Source organism: Zalophus californianus, chromosome 6 (genome assembly GCF_009762305.2).
Source record: "Zalophus californianus isolate mZalCal1 chromosome 6, mZalCal1.pri.v2, whole genome shotgun sequence".
Taxonomy (NCBI): domain Eukaryota; kingdom Metazoa; phylum Chordata; class Mammalia; order Carnivora; family Otariidae; genus Zalophus; species Zalophus californianus.
The window spans coordinates 59,773,677-59,785,963 of record NC_045600.1 but is presented as its reverse complement, the minus strand read 5'-3'; the positions used below and the strand labels follow the sequence as shown (position 1 = coordinate 59,785,963).

General features: G+C 37.9%; 1 protein-coding gene across 2 annotated transcripts in view; it reads right to left on the bottom strand.

Moving 5' to 3' along the window:
- The window catches only part of SLC25A21 (solute carrier family 25 member 21), a 479,968-nt gene that overhangs the window by 117,867 nt on the left and 349,814 nt on the right, over positions 1-12,287 (bottom strand). Inside the window, exons 3-4 of one of the 2 annotated variants that reach the window (XM_035728242.1) lie at positions 11,665-11,765; positions 2,018-2,101 (exon numbers count right to left, since the gene is read on the bottom strand). In XM_035728242.1, the coding sequence (XP_035584135.1) occupies positions 2,018-2,101; positions 11,665-11,693 (113 nt within the window). In that variant the 5' untranslated portion in view covers positions 11,694-11,765. The remainder of the gene's footprint in view (positions 1-2,017; positions 2,102-11,664; positions 11,766-12,287) is intronic. The other variant, XM_027572196.2, reaches the window with a different exon arrangement.

The following is a 12,287-nucleotide window of genomic DNA, read 5'->3' as shown; positions in this document are numbered from 1 at the left end:
AATAAAGTCCTAGAAAAAAAAAAAGAAAAAAATAGGTTTAGGCTTTCTACTGCAGGGCATATTTTTATATATTACCCAAATACTCCAAAAGTAAATGAATTAAAACACTGTGATACTGGCATAGAGATAAACTAATGAAACAGAATGGGAAATGGAGAAACAGACTAGAAAATTTAGATGACATATTTGTGGAAGTTTAATATACAAAAAAGCTAGGATTTCCAATAAGGGAATAAAAGCGAGATTTTTCAACAAGTGGTGTTTGGACAACTCACTAACCATTTGAAAATAAAATTTAATTCCTATATGCCACACAGTGCATTAAAAAAATCCTCAGATGGATTAATGATATAAATGTAAAACATACCAGAAGAAAATGTTTATAATCTTGGGGTTAGAAGACATCCTTCTTTCTAATGTGACAAGGTCAGATATCACAAAGGAAAAGATAGATGTAATCACAAAACCACAATCTTCAAAAATGTCAAGGTTCTGAAAGGTGTAAGGCACTACAGCTCTAAGAAAAATGACAAATTGGGAAAAATATTTGTAATCTATGTCATAGTTAAAGAATTAGTACCTATAATATATACTGAGCTCCTACAAACCAATAAAAAATCTAACCCAAGAAAAATGGGCAAAGAACACAAATAAGAAATTCTTGAAAGAAATGACAACTAATGGTTATAAAAGTATGTTCAATCCCAGTTACAATCAAAATAATGCTTGTAGACAATTTTATTTTTCACCTGTTAGATTATTAACAGGAGATACATGTGGGTGACAGATATACCAAATAATGATTGGTATTGTCCAGTGTTTGAGAGGGTGTGGAGAAATGAGAACTCTCAGATACTGATACTTTTTGGAAGATAATTGGGTAACATTTATAAAATGTGCATATCATTTGATCCTGTATGTCCATAGCTAGCAACTTATTTTATAGAAAAAAATTTATGTGCACACAAATGTGAAGAAATAGTATAAGGATATTTATTGCACCATCGTTTCTATTAGGGAAAATCTGCAAACAACCTAGTGGTCTGCCAAAGGGTTTAATTTAATAAATTGCAGAATGTAGATACAAAAATTACTATGGTATTGTTAAAAATATATATACTGTCACGGAAAGACATCCATGACATATGTTTAACTGAAAGAAACAATTGACCATAGTATAATCTGCCAAGAGAGGTAGTGAACTACAAAGGTTAGGAGCATGGGCTTTGAGGTCAAGCAGACCTGGATTTGAGTCCCACTTCCGTTATTTATCAGATATGTGAAAATGACTAATTCTTCTGAGTCTTGGTTTCTTCATTTGTCCAACTGAAATGGATTCTAATAGAACCTACCTCACAGAGTTATAAGGAGAATTTCTAGCACATAGTAGAGGCTAACTATATACCAGCTATTATTATTACTGTTATCATTTTTTACATACTTATTACTTTCAACCACTTCTCTTATGAAAACAACTTCAAAAAGCAAATCTAATATCCTTTGGAAAATTATGCTGGAGTCTTTAACTGAATCTATACATCAAAGACCATTTTAGCTTATGTAAAAAAATATTTTTATCTGATCAGCTAGTAGATAGGATAACAAATCTGACACATCAATTTTTGACATAGTTCTGTTTTGAATATTCATAAGCCACAATGCAAATAAGGAACACATTTGGACACTATATTCAAGAATCAAAATAAAGAACTATTACATTTAGATAGCTGCTGTTATGAGAGCTTTAAAAAATCTCAATGGCACAAAATAGAAATTGTCTTCTAGTCAGCAAACTGATTATTAATATAATTTTTGTGGTAGTTCTTATGTATACATATTTAGTTTTCAATTGTATTATCAGGAAAAACACACAAAAAAGTAGGAAGGCACCCTTTTAAATATTTTCCTCTAATAACACTAGGAAAATGAGCCATTCAAAATGAGAAAAACATGTTATGTAGTAATATGTCAAATGCTTATATCAACATAAAGTTCATACACAAAGAACCGTACATACCCTTCTATTCGGAAAATTGTTCGAAAGCTGTCTCCCAAGCTTTTATAACTGTTTGGATCAGTTGCACATCTCTGAATCTGGAACCTAGGAGGAAAATAAATCAAACAAAAAAAAAAATTCCAAGTTAAGGATTTTGCCAAATGGCTTTCCTCATTTTTCAAAGTCTTAGGAAACTTAGCCTTTTCGGGTTAATCTAAAATATTCTGGGTTTTGCTATAGATTTTATTGCTATATTTGCCTTATATAATCTTTACATTATTTTTGTAGCCTTTAAAATTATATTTCTCTGTACTTTAATAGAAACTATAGAGAGAGTTTTTTCATCTGTTTCTTAGCCAGGCAGATGCACCCTGAGGCATTTATGCCTTTTTCTTTTATGGAAAGCATACACAGATGTCATAGATTGTTTTAATGTATAATTCAGAAATCTGAAGGTGCATATGAAACAAATAAGTAGCTCTATTTCTTATCTTAATTAGTGCCCCCTTGATGGTAATTTAATACAAAGGTTAAAAATACAGAGCAGCTAATATGGCCTAACTTTGATCCTGATTGTGAATTTGGAATTCATTCTGGTAGACAGGAGCCTGTGCCGAGAGCAAGAGTTGCAGTTGTATTGTGATACAGTTCACAATCCCTACTTCTACTTCATGATGGAACAGAGCTTGTCGTTATGTTCAGGCTTCCTGAATTTTCACAGAAGCACTGTGTCCGGTATGCAGTTGGTGCTCAGCAAAAATGTATCGCATTTTAGAAAGAGAAATTCTTTTTTTCTTCTTCTTTTTGGTTATGATCATGCATCTCGCGACTCTAACCTTCAAAATTTGGGAGTTTCCCAACGTGAGGGTCTTAACTTATTCATTGTGTATTTTACTTTGGGGTTTGTTTCTAAAGAGATTTATGACAAGTACTCTCATTTCCCTACACCCCAGTTGTTCTCCATTTTGGGGTTTCTTTAGTCTGCTCACTACTTGTGTTTAACTTCCTTGTCCCAATTCTGAGTTAAGAAGGCCCTTCTGTTCTTCCTTCCACAATTTTACCAAAAAATTTTTAAAAGAACTTTTCAAAAACACCTCTTCTATCATCTACTTTAAGATGTTTTTCTCAGATTGTTGGATTTATAATATGAACACTTCTACCTCTAAGAACGATGTATTTTATGGTTCTAGGCCCCAGGGAATTATGCTGAAAACTGACATATCACAGAAAAGGTGACTATTTTGCTTTGATTGAAGCTGTTGGGCATATGAAAGGAATGAGTATATCATAAAAGTGGAAAGTGAGGCTGGATTATATTTGATTTTGTAGAGAGTTGCTGAACATAATTGTGCAGGAGGGTAGCCATTCTGAGATGAGGAAGTTGAGTATTCCAGCACAGTTCTCCCAGCAGAACACATACAAATACCTACAGAAATATTTATTGCCTGACTGCTTGGACTGGAATGGGAATATGGAGGGCGAAACAACCATGAAAGCCATATAATAATCCTGGTGAAGATAATGCCAAAATATCAATGGAGGCAACAGGAATGTAAAGAAAGGGGTGAGTTTGTTGGGTAATCCTTTTTCTCTTTAAATAAACGTGCGCGCGCGCGTTTGTGTGTGTCTGTGTTTTATGATACATTCAACACGACACCCTCTTGATCCTCTTCAACCCAGCAAGCAATATTCTACTATTGCCAAAATTTAAAACGTCCTAAATATTCATCTCCATAATAGTCAAACTTAAACCTCTATTAGCATGATCATTTTTAGAAGGTTAGTTTTTAGATAAGAACTGTATCTCTAAGATTTAAACTGTATTGAACTCATCAGAAGATCATGGACAAATACAGCTAACTCATTTAAACTGTTCCGGATCTAGAGGTACATTTGGTGTATGCATAACCACTGGCCCAGAAGGCTCAGTAAGCAGTTCTGTCTAGAACCAAGAACATGATTTCATGGTCAGGTAGATGGACCATGTTTGGTATTTCTGGACTACTGCATATAGATGAGATAACTTGGTACTTTGGATACAAATGAATTAACACTAAACTCAAAATTGTACAATGAGAAAACATATGTACACCTACACAACAAATAACTTTGCATAAAATTTGTTTATACTACAAATAACATAGGGAGTGATTTCCAAAATATGACGTTGATTCTTGTGTGAAAAAGAATCTCCATCTCTGCAATTGCGTATTTGTAACCTATATTCATTGCTAAGTATGAAACCTTTTCTTAGGTCTTAGTCGGGAAGTCCAACATTATTCTCTAACCGTTCTTTTAGGAAAATAATTTAAAATAGTTTTATATATTATAAAAGTATAATAGCTTGTAGATTTTTCTCATATCGGTAATAATTTTCATTAAGTTCACTTACCTCCATCAAATTCCTTTCTAGATGCTTTTTTCCCAAATTACCAAGTATTTTTAAAATAACCATCACATGAAATAAGATCTACAGGTTTTAAAAAACTCAGAGTATCACCTTCACTGTCAAGAGTCACAATAAATAAATACATAAATGAGAAAAATAATTTACAATACAAAGAAAAATATCCACAATGTCAAGTAGCACCAGCCCCAAATAGCCCAGGTGTTCATCAGAGGGAGCAATTACTGATTTCTGCAGAGGGTCAGAAAGGACTTCAGGAAGGAGAAGGGATTTGAGCTGGTCTTATAGGATTCAGAGGCAAAAAGAGTAAGCAGGAAAAGGCATTCCGGGTGGGGAAATGAGAGAAACAAAGGCCAGTGAGGAAAAGTTGTCCTTTCAAGAGAAGGGAAGAAAGAGATCCCCGAGCACGGGAACCTCCCGCGTTTCCTTCAGGACAGGTGTTAATAGGACTCTGCTGTGGAATTCAGTTGCTCAGGTGGAGACTTGCGTGGGTTGGGGGAGGAAATTTATGAGATAAAGTCAAAAAGCCCAGTAGAGACCATTTGACCGCTTCCTGCTCCTCATCTGAGTATTTCAGTGAGGCCATCTCCCAGTTATGTGACCCTGGTCTTAGAAGGGACTATAGATGAGTCAGCAGAGGGACCAAAGCAAGTGCATCCCAATCCCTAGAAAAATGACCTTAGCCCCACTTTCACTGCTGAAGTTAGAGACATCGGCTTTGTCTATGATGTCTGCGTGCTTGGGTGACACTGAGGAAGGTCTTCCGTCAGCTTACACCAAGATGAATACGGACTACAGTTCTTTCATAATTAACTAGTCATCTAACCTTGCTATTGGGAGTCTAGGCACTTGTTAGCTGCAATTTCTTTCTTTGTGTAGAATCTGACAGATACTAGTTCTAATCTGCCATTCATTCAGTTAATAAGAGTTCTTGAACACTTAGTATGTAGTAGGTATCCACTATTTGGGGCATTACAAAGAAATAAGACACAATCCTGCTCTTTAGAAGCTTCTAGTTAGGTGAAGGAGCTATGCAAATAGATGATTACCATATGAAAGTAATAATAGTGTTTCAGAGTATCCAGTGTCAGCCCAAGGAGTTTTCCTGGCACTGAGTAAATACCATTACTACTCTTCTTGGAGATAATCTCCTATCTATGGGTGGACTGTAGCTGACAGAAAATACCACTACGTGGAGACACTGGAGCAAAGAGGGAAAACGGGAAGGCTATTTTTGGGCTAAATATCTGTGATTAAATTTTACCCACCCACTTTAGAACAGGCAACAAGACCAGTGAATGGAATCCAAAAGGAGTGAGTGTTCCACTTAGAAACTGACCGATGAGTGACACTGTGTTAATTACAAACAGGAGTGGCGACATCAAAATAACATTACATGAGGAGCGTCCGCAAGCTGTGTGGTAAAGCAGTGCAAAAGGATGGGCAGGCAGGGTAAATACTAATTCCTCAGTAAAGCCACCCGCCATTCTTCACTAGGCTAAACCAGCTGGAGGTCCCATTAAGCAGGCTAAGGCAAGTACAGCTGTCTCTTCTACTGCCCATCTCAAATGCGGCGTGTCTACACTTTGCAGAGAAAGTACATGCAGTATTTAGTTCTACTACACATGACTTGTTCGGATCACAGAGTTATCAGTTCTTCTAAGGAATCTGTTTCAAGTTGATATAATTACAGTGCATTTTGGTCAGTCATGTAAAACAGCAATTTCCTTCTTCCTCTCTACTACATTTCAGCAACTTAAAAGGTTTCTCTCTTGAATTGAAGCTTTACGTCAGCATTATTCCAAGCTGCCTTCTGGGCTAACAAATTCTCTCTGTGCCCAGGGAGACAATTTTCCAGTTACGTAATACAACTCTTTGTAAAATTACACACTACGTAATACAACTCTTTGTAAAATTACACACTACTCTTGATTGTACTTAGAAGAAAAGGTTGGACCTTTCCATTGTCCTAATAAAAGCAGCTTAGACACATCTGGAATCTCCATCTGAGAAACTTCTCTTATTAGAATGAAATCCTGCTGCCAAACTGGCAAACAGGACAGTGGAGTAACACTCGAGAAGTCTTCAGTGCCTGATGTGCAGTCAGGATGAACCACAAAGAAAGGCGTGTGGCTCAAACCCTACATACGCCTCATTGCCCAGGAGCCAGCAACCCTGTCTGCTGGGGTGCCAGGGAGCACAGTCCTGCACACTCCTCGAGTGGAGGGAACAGCCCTGTCATCCGCCATGCCATAAACATCAAGTGAGTCACTGTGGTAACCACCAGGGCAAAGAAAGGCGGTGCAATGTTCACAAACAAACGTACCAGCATATTTTTAAAAGCTGAAGAATGTTCTCACTCACTAAACTGTTTTTCTCTGAACCGGTCGAGAACGATTACTGCAGCCTTTGCCACTGGCTTCATTGTGTCCTTAGCCGGTGATACCAAATTTCAGACTAGTCTGTTGTTGATTCTCAGCACATTTAGAAATGCCAGGTTAGGCATTCAGCTGGTCTGAGCACTTCTAAGATACCGCCATAAAAAAGATCTGTCTGTAAGAAATAAAATGACTTCGCTTGCCTTAAAAGCTGGAGGACGAGGTTGTTTGAAAATATCAAAACCTCAAATTTATGCAGTGCCTTTATCTGCAAAGTAATTTTGTATCTATCATCTTTTAAAAAATACTGATGGCTAATGGCATCTATACTGGGGAAGGGAGGCTTCAGGACACACACGTACAGATACACGTATAGGCATACATGTATGTGTATATGTAGTTTATAGTATATTTTTATGAAGGGTGGCAGTTGAGTTGCAGAGTCAGATTGGGGTCGATGAGGACATCTGTCCTGAAGCTACGTTCGCATAGCACACACTCTGCTTTTTAGTTCGATCATCCGATTGTTTGTGGTGCTTTAGGGTAGGGAACTGATGGAGATTCGGAAGGGGGCGAAAGCCATCCAAAGCATCCCTTTGGTACTGCCATTGATCCCGAGCAGAACAGCGAGATAGGTGAAGTTCAGTTCTAGCATCATCTCCAGGTCATTTTCCAGTTCAGCAGTGTTCTTGTGCTCTCTCCTACCTTCTCCCTTCTTCAACTCCCTTCAACTCTCAGAAAAGCATTCACACCATTTATCCTTAATGTAGCTTTTCAACTGAGATACTGCCGCTCAGATCTTGTCCCCTGTTAAAGGGATTTCAGTTGTCAGAGGTGAGGTAGAAAGGTTTGTTTTGATTCGGGTGGAGATGCAGGGTACGTCTGGCACCAAAGATAGTCCTGAGTGGTACGGTTTTTCCTGAGTGGAACTGTGAGCTACCATCATGCTGTAGGCTACATAAAAATTACACCTTTGTGTCGGAGGTGAGGAACTTGAAAAAGAGACACATGCCGGGAGCCACCAGTTACAATTTAAGTGTGGCCACCAAGAAGCAGTGAAAACTAGTGAGGTTTGTAGCTTAACCCTTCTTGGCCTTTCTCCTCAGCAGTAAAATGGGAGAGCAGACAGCAGAGGACACTCTGATTTTGAAGGGACAGGGACACTGAGACTTATATTTTATGAGTTTGTTAGCCATAAGAAAGAGGAAGCATTTAATTTTGTTTTGTAAAGCCCCAAATTCCATATTTTATAGAGGTGGGAGACAGCTAATAAAAATTGTACACTGACAATAAGTGGTGATGAATCTAATGAAACTCCCTGCCAAGATCTTCGCAAATGTGCTACGAGCCAAGATCATTAGTAATTACCAGAATGTTACACATGCTCCTTAATAAACACTTAAGAAACCCACTAATGAATCAGAGATTAACAGACTAAAGGTTTGCAATTACAGAACACATTAAAAGCATAACTGTAGGAAGATTAAGTAAAGATTTTAATTTGCCGTAATTAGCCTATCTTACTGAAATAAGAGGTTTCTCCTACCGGAGTATGTCTGCTTTCTTACTGGTTGGTTGGGCATGGCTCAAGTCACACCGAACATGCAAAGACACATCTGAGGCTTTGAAATTTAGGTGTATATACCTACCTTACAGACTTTGGGAAAAGGCCCCAGGAAGCCCACTTTGAGAAAAATTCCCACCTTGTATATTTGTTTCTGTACTCTGAAAAATCACCTTCCACTAAGGCTGCCCCAAGAGAAGAAATACCCACTTTCCATGAAAGGCTAACCACTGAACTGAAGGGGGATGGGATCTCTGCCTTTGCCATCCCTGCAGAAAGAGCAAATCAGATGGGGGGGGGGGGTTGGGGGGAACAAGGCTGTGACTTGAGAGACAATTCCATCAGTTTTCTTTAGTATGTGCTGGGGAGAAAGGTTTTCTTTGAACATTTCTCCAAAAAAAAAAAAAAAAGTGGGCTATGGGTATTTTGTTTTACTTTAGATTAAATATAACAATAATCCACGTAACACTGCCTTGGCAATGATGAGCACAGGAGTCCTTGAGCACAGGAGTCCTTTATTCATGTTGGAAGGGTGTAGTTTGCTGTTCTAGGCACAGATTTCTGCCTCAACATTTCCTGAGACCCTCATCTGTACAAGAGGCAAAGTTAAGAATTCTGGGGACACAGAGATGAGTAAACCACAGACCTTGTCCTCTAGAACAGAACAAACAGGTGGAGGGCAGGGAAATGTTAGTAGTTCATTATAAAATAAGGCAGAATACAGGGGCGCCTGGGTAGCTCAGTTGGTTAAAGCATCTGCCTTCCGCTCAGGTCATGATCCCAGGGTCTTGGGATCGAGTCCCATGTCAGGCTCCCTACTCAGTGGGGATCTGCTTGTCTCTCTCCCTCTGCTCCTACATCCGCCCCGCCTGCACATGCTATCTCTTTCTCAAACAAACAAACAAATAAATAAAATCTTAAAAAAAAAAAATAAGGCAGAATCCAAGTGTTAAAGATTCTGGGAACTAAGTTCGTCTGCAACTTAAGCATTGCTTTTGCTTGCTGGGTTCATGACTTAGGCCTGGCATCAATTAGGACCCTAAACTAAAGCTAACAAATCCACAAGGGTCATGAGTTTGGCTCTGTCTGCGAAGTGACCACCGACCAAAGTTCAAAAGCTGTACCCTTACATATTTGGCTGCTTATCAAGTTATTCTAAAAATTCAGGGAAAAGAAAGATCTTTCCTCACTGTTGCTCAGTCATCACTCTGAGAGAGTCTCTTTAGAAAAGAAATAAAGACCTATGCCTGGTAAAAATTAAGATTTTGCCTGTTTAAAGTCTGAATATCTTTACTAGGTGTAGGTGGGCCGGGCTCTGATTTGGCTTAGTGTTTATGATATTGTAAAGAAGACCAATAAATTTCTCTATGTTATTTGAAAACAGTTTATAATTTGAAGAAATATGTAACCTGGAGTGCTCAGTCAGCCGAGATAATTACTACAGATAAAGTAACACATCTTGGCAAGGCCACAAAAGCAAGGGAAATCTTCTGTGCCATGTCATTTTGAACACGCTTTTGAGCAGAGCCTCAAAAATATTATCTCTCTGAAATATCAGATCAACCCAGATAGCCTGATTATACTTTAAATAATTTCCTGTGATCCTAGACACATCTAATTGCAGTCTTCTTTCACAAGCCAGGGAGATTTAAAGTCTGATATTCTGTGACTGTACATTTTACAATTCACACTTTAACTATACACTTAAATATCCTATAAATGGTTCATTATTTTGCCAACCACAAGTTTTGTTACAATAAACATTTACCTATGTGTCCCTGATTAATGTGAGGAAATAGATCTAGTTTTGTACATCTTACACAATTATAAGACATACGGTATTCCTAGTATGTAGAATCTGTGCAAAAGTTGACATTGTAAGATGAATCATGGTAAGACAGTTGATTCTACCATCTGGCACACGTTCTTCCAGTTGTTTATGTTATGGGATAATAACTAAGAGCACTGACAGTATAATTCTAAAATTTATTTTAATGGCAATATGCTAGTTAACAAGTCAGAGACAAATGATCATTAGAAATTACAACCTAAATCGAATACTGTTAAACCACAAGCAATAAAACAGGCTGATTGACATAGCTGTATAATTGAAGTGCTCCAAGCATAAACTGGTCTCAATTAAACAAAAGCCTGACTAGCATGACTTTCAGTATTTTGCTTTGTAAAATACATGTCACAATATAAAATTATGCTTGCAATATAATAATATAGGGCTGCCACTTTTTGAATATACGTATGTGTGCATATATTTAAAGAAATTTCATATTTAATGTCAGCAAATGACCAGATGCACCTACCTACATTTTCCCAAGTGCACTGATGTAGGCTGGCCATTACAGTGGTTAATTAGCATGAAATCAGATTCCGCGTGGGAAGGGCGGGAAGGATGGATCACAGGATGGAAAATAACTCATTAGCAAGGTAATGAGAGTAGAGAGGGTGACTTCAGCTTTAGCAATCAAACACTAAAATTACTATAGTCATGACAAGTATCATTGTTTTCCCATATTCCCAAAATAATTATAGTTTTAAAAAATTTGATACCCCCCCAAAAAAGTCAGCTATATTCTTTCTCTCTCTGATCCTCCCCACCTACCTCTTTGGGTCTATAGGTTTTTCTAATGTTCATCAATAGCACCTACTGCCTGGTGACAGAGAACCCCAGGATGCCATTCTCACCTGTTGAGCTTCAGCTCATTGCTCAGGATGAGACTGAAGTTCTTGGTTTCCAGCCTCCATAAAAGATTTCCAGAACAGGGAAATCAAAAGCAGTCAGAATCTACCAGAACCCTCTTACTGGCCCTGGGAACTGAGCCACTTCACATAAACTAATTATGCCCTAGAGACCATAAGCCAAGGTCCCAGTGAGGGAGAACGTCAGAGAATATAGAGTCTCTGGAGACCTAATATACCATTCCATTTTATTTTAACTGATCAAATGTGCCTATCTTATGGTTTACTTAGCACTAATAAGGAAGGATGTTTTTCAACAATGTCAAAGAGAGAAAGATTAAGAGAGTGGGTGGTTTCTTTGCATTCATAAGCATAAATGCTTATGCTAGAAAGAAATTTGGGGAATGGAGGTAAGAAACTTGGCTAGTAAGGAAGAAAACATGCTTATGCTTATTGGAGTTGAGGAAAATTTCAAGCGTAGTTTTTATTTTTATATCAAGATTGACCTCATATGTTACCAAGATTTGGATCTGTTACTGATTCCAAATGAGGACAGTTTTCAAAAGCATTTTACAGGTGGCCAGGACCCAAAAATGATTAAAAAAGTGGTGATCATACTGCTTACTTGTAAATCACTTTCAACTTGGAGAGCATTTTTACACATGTGATCTCATCTCAGGGAACTCCTCAGTTTCACGGTTCCTTGTATTTGTAGGGTAAAAATCACTTGAGAAAGGGAAAAAGAAAAAGTATCAGCTTGGAGCTAGAAAAGCATCAGACTAGAGGGAATAGGTTTCCCTGAAGTCTCTCACCCTGTTTTTGTCTCTAGGTCAGAGAATGTCAGTAAAATTACTTCTCTAAAACCAAGCTTTTTTCATTTGTTAAAGAGGGAATAATGTTATTTGCACGCCACCCAACTGACTTTGAAGTTTCTCTCTGGAACTCTAAAAAAAATCAGCCCTGAATTAACTGTTGTGGGGAGAGCCAGTTTTCAGAGATGAATTGATTGTGTTAATTTGATCTGATCCCTCATTGTCTGGAGTATAGACTGTGGGTGGAGAGGGATCCTCATGGGGGAGGTGGGATGGGCATCTTTGTGGAAGAATTTGGAGGCAGTCCTATTTGAAGTGCAAGACATCATGTGATTCCTCCCAAGACATCATGTGATTTCGCATTGTAGACAACTGGGTTGATACATTGTAGACCAAAACAAAACAAAACAAAAACCCCAAAACCACCTTTCTATAT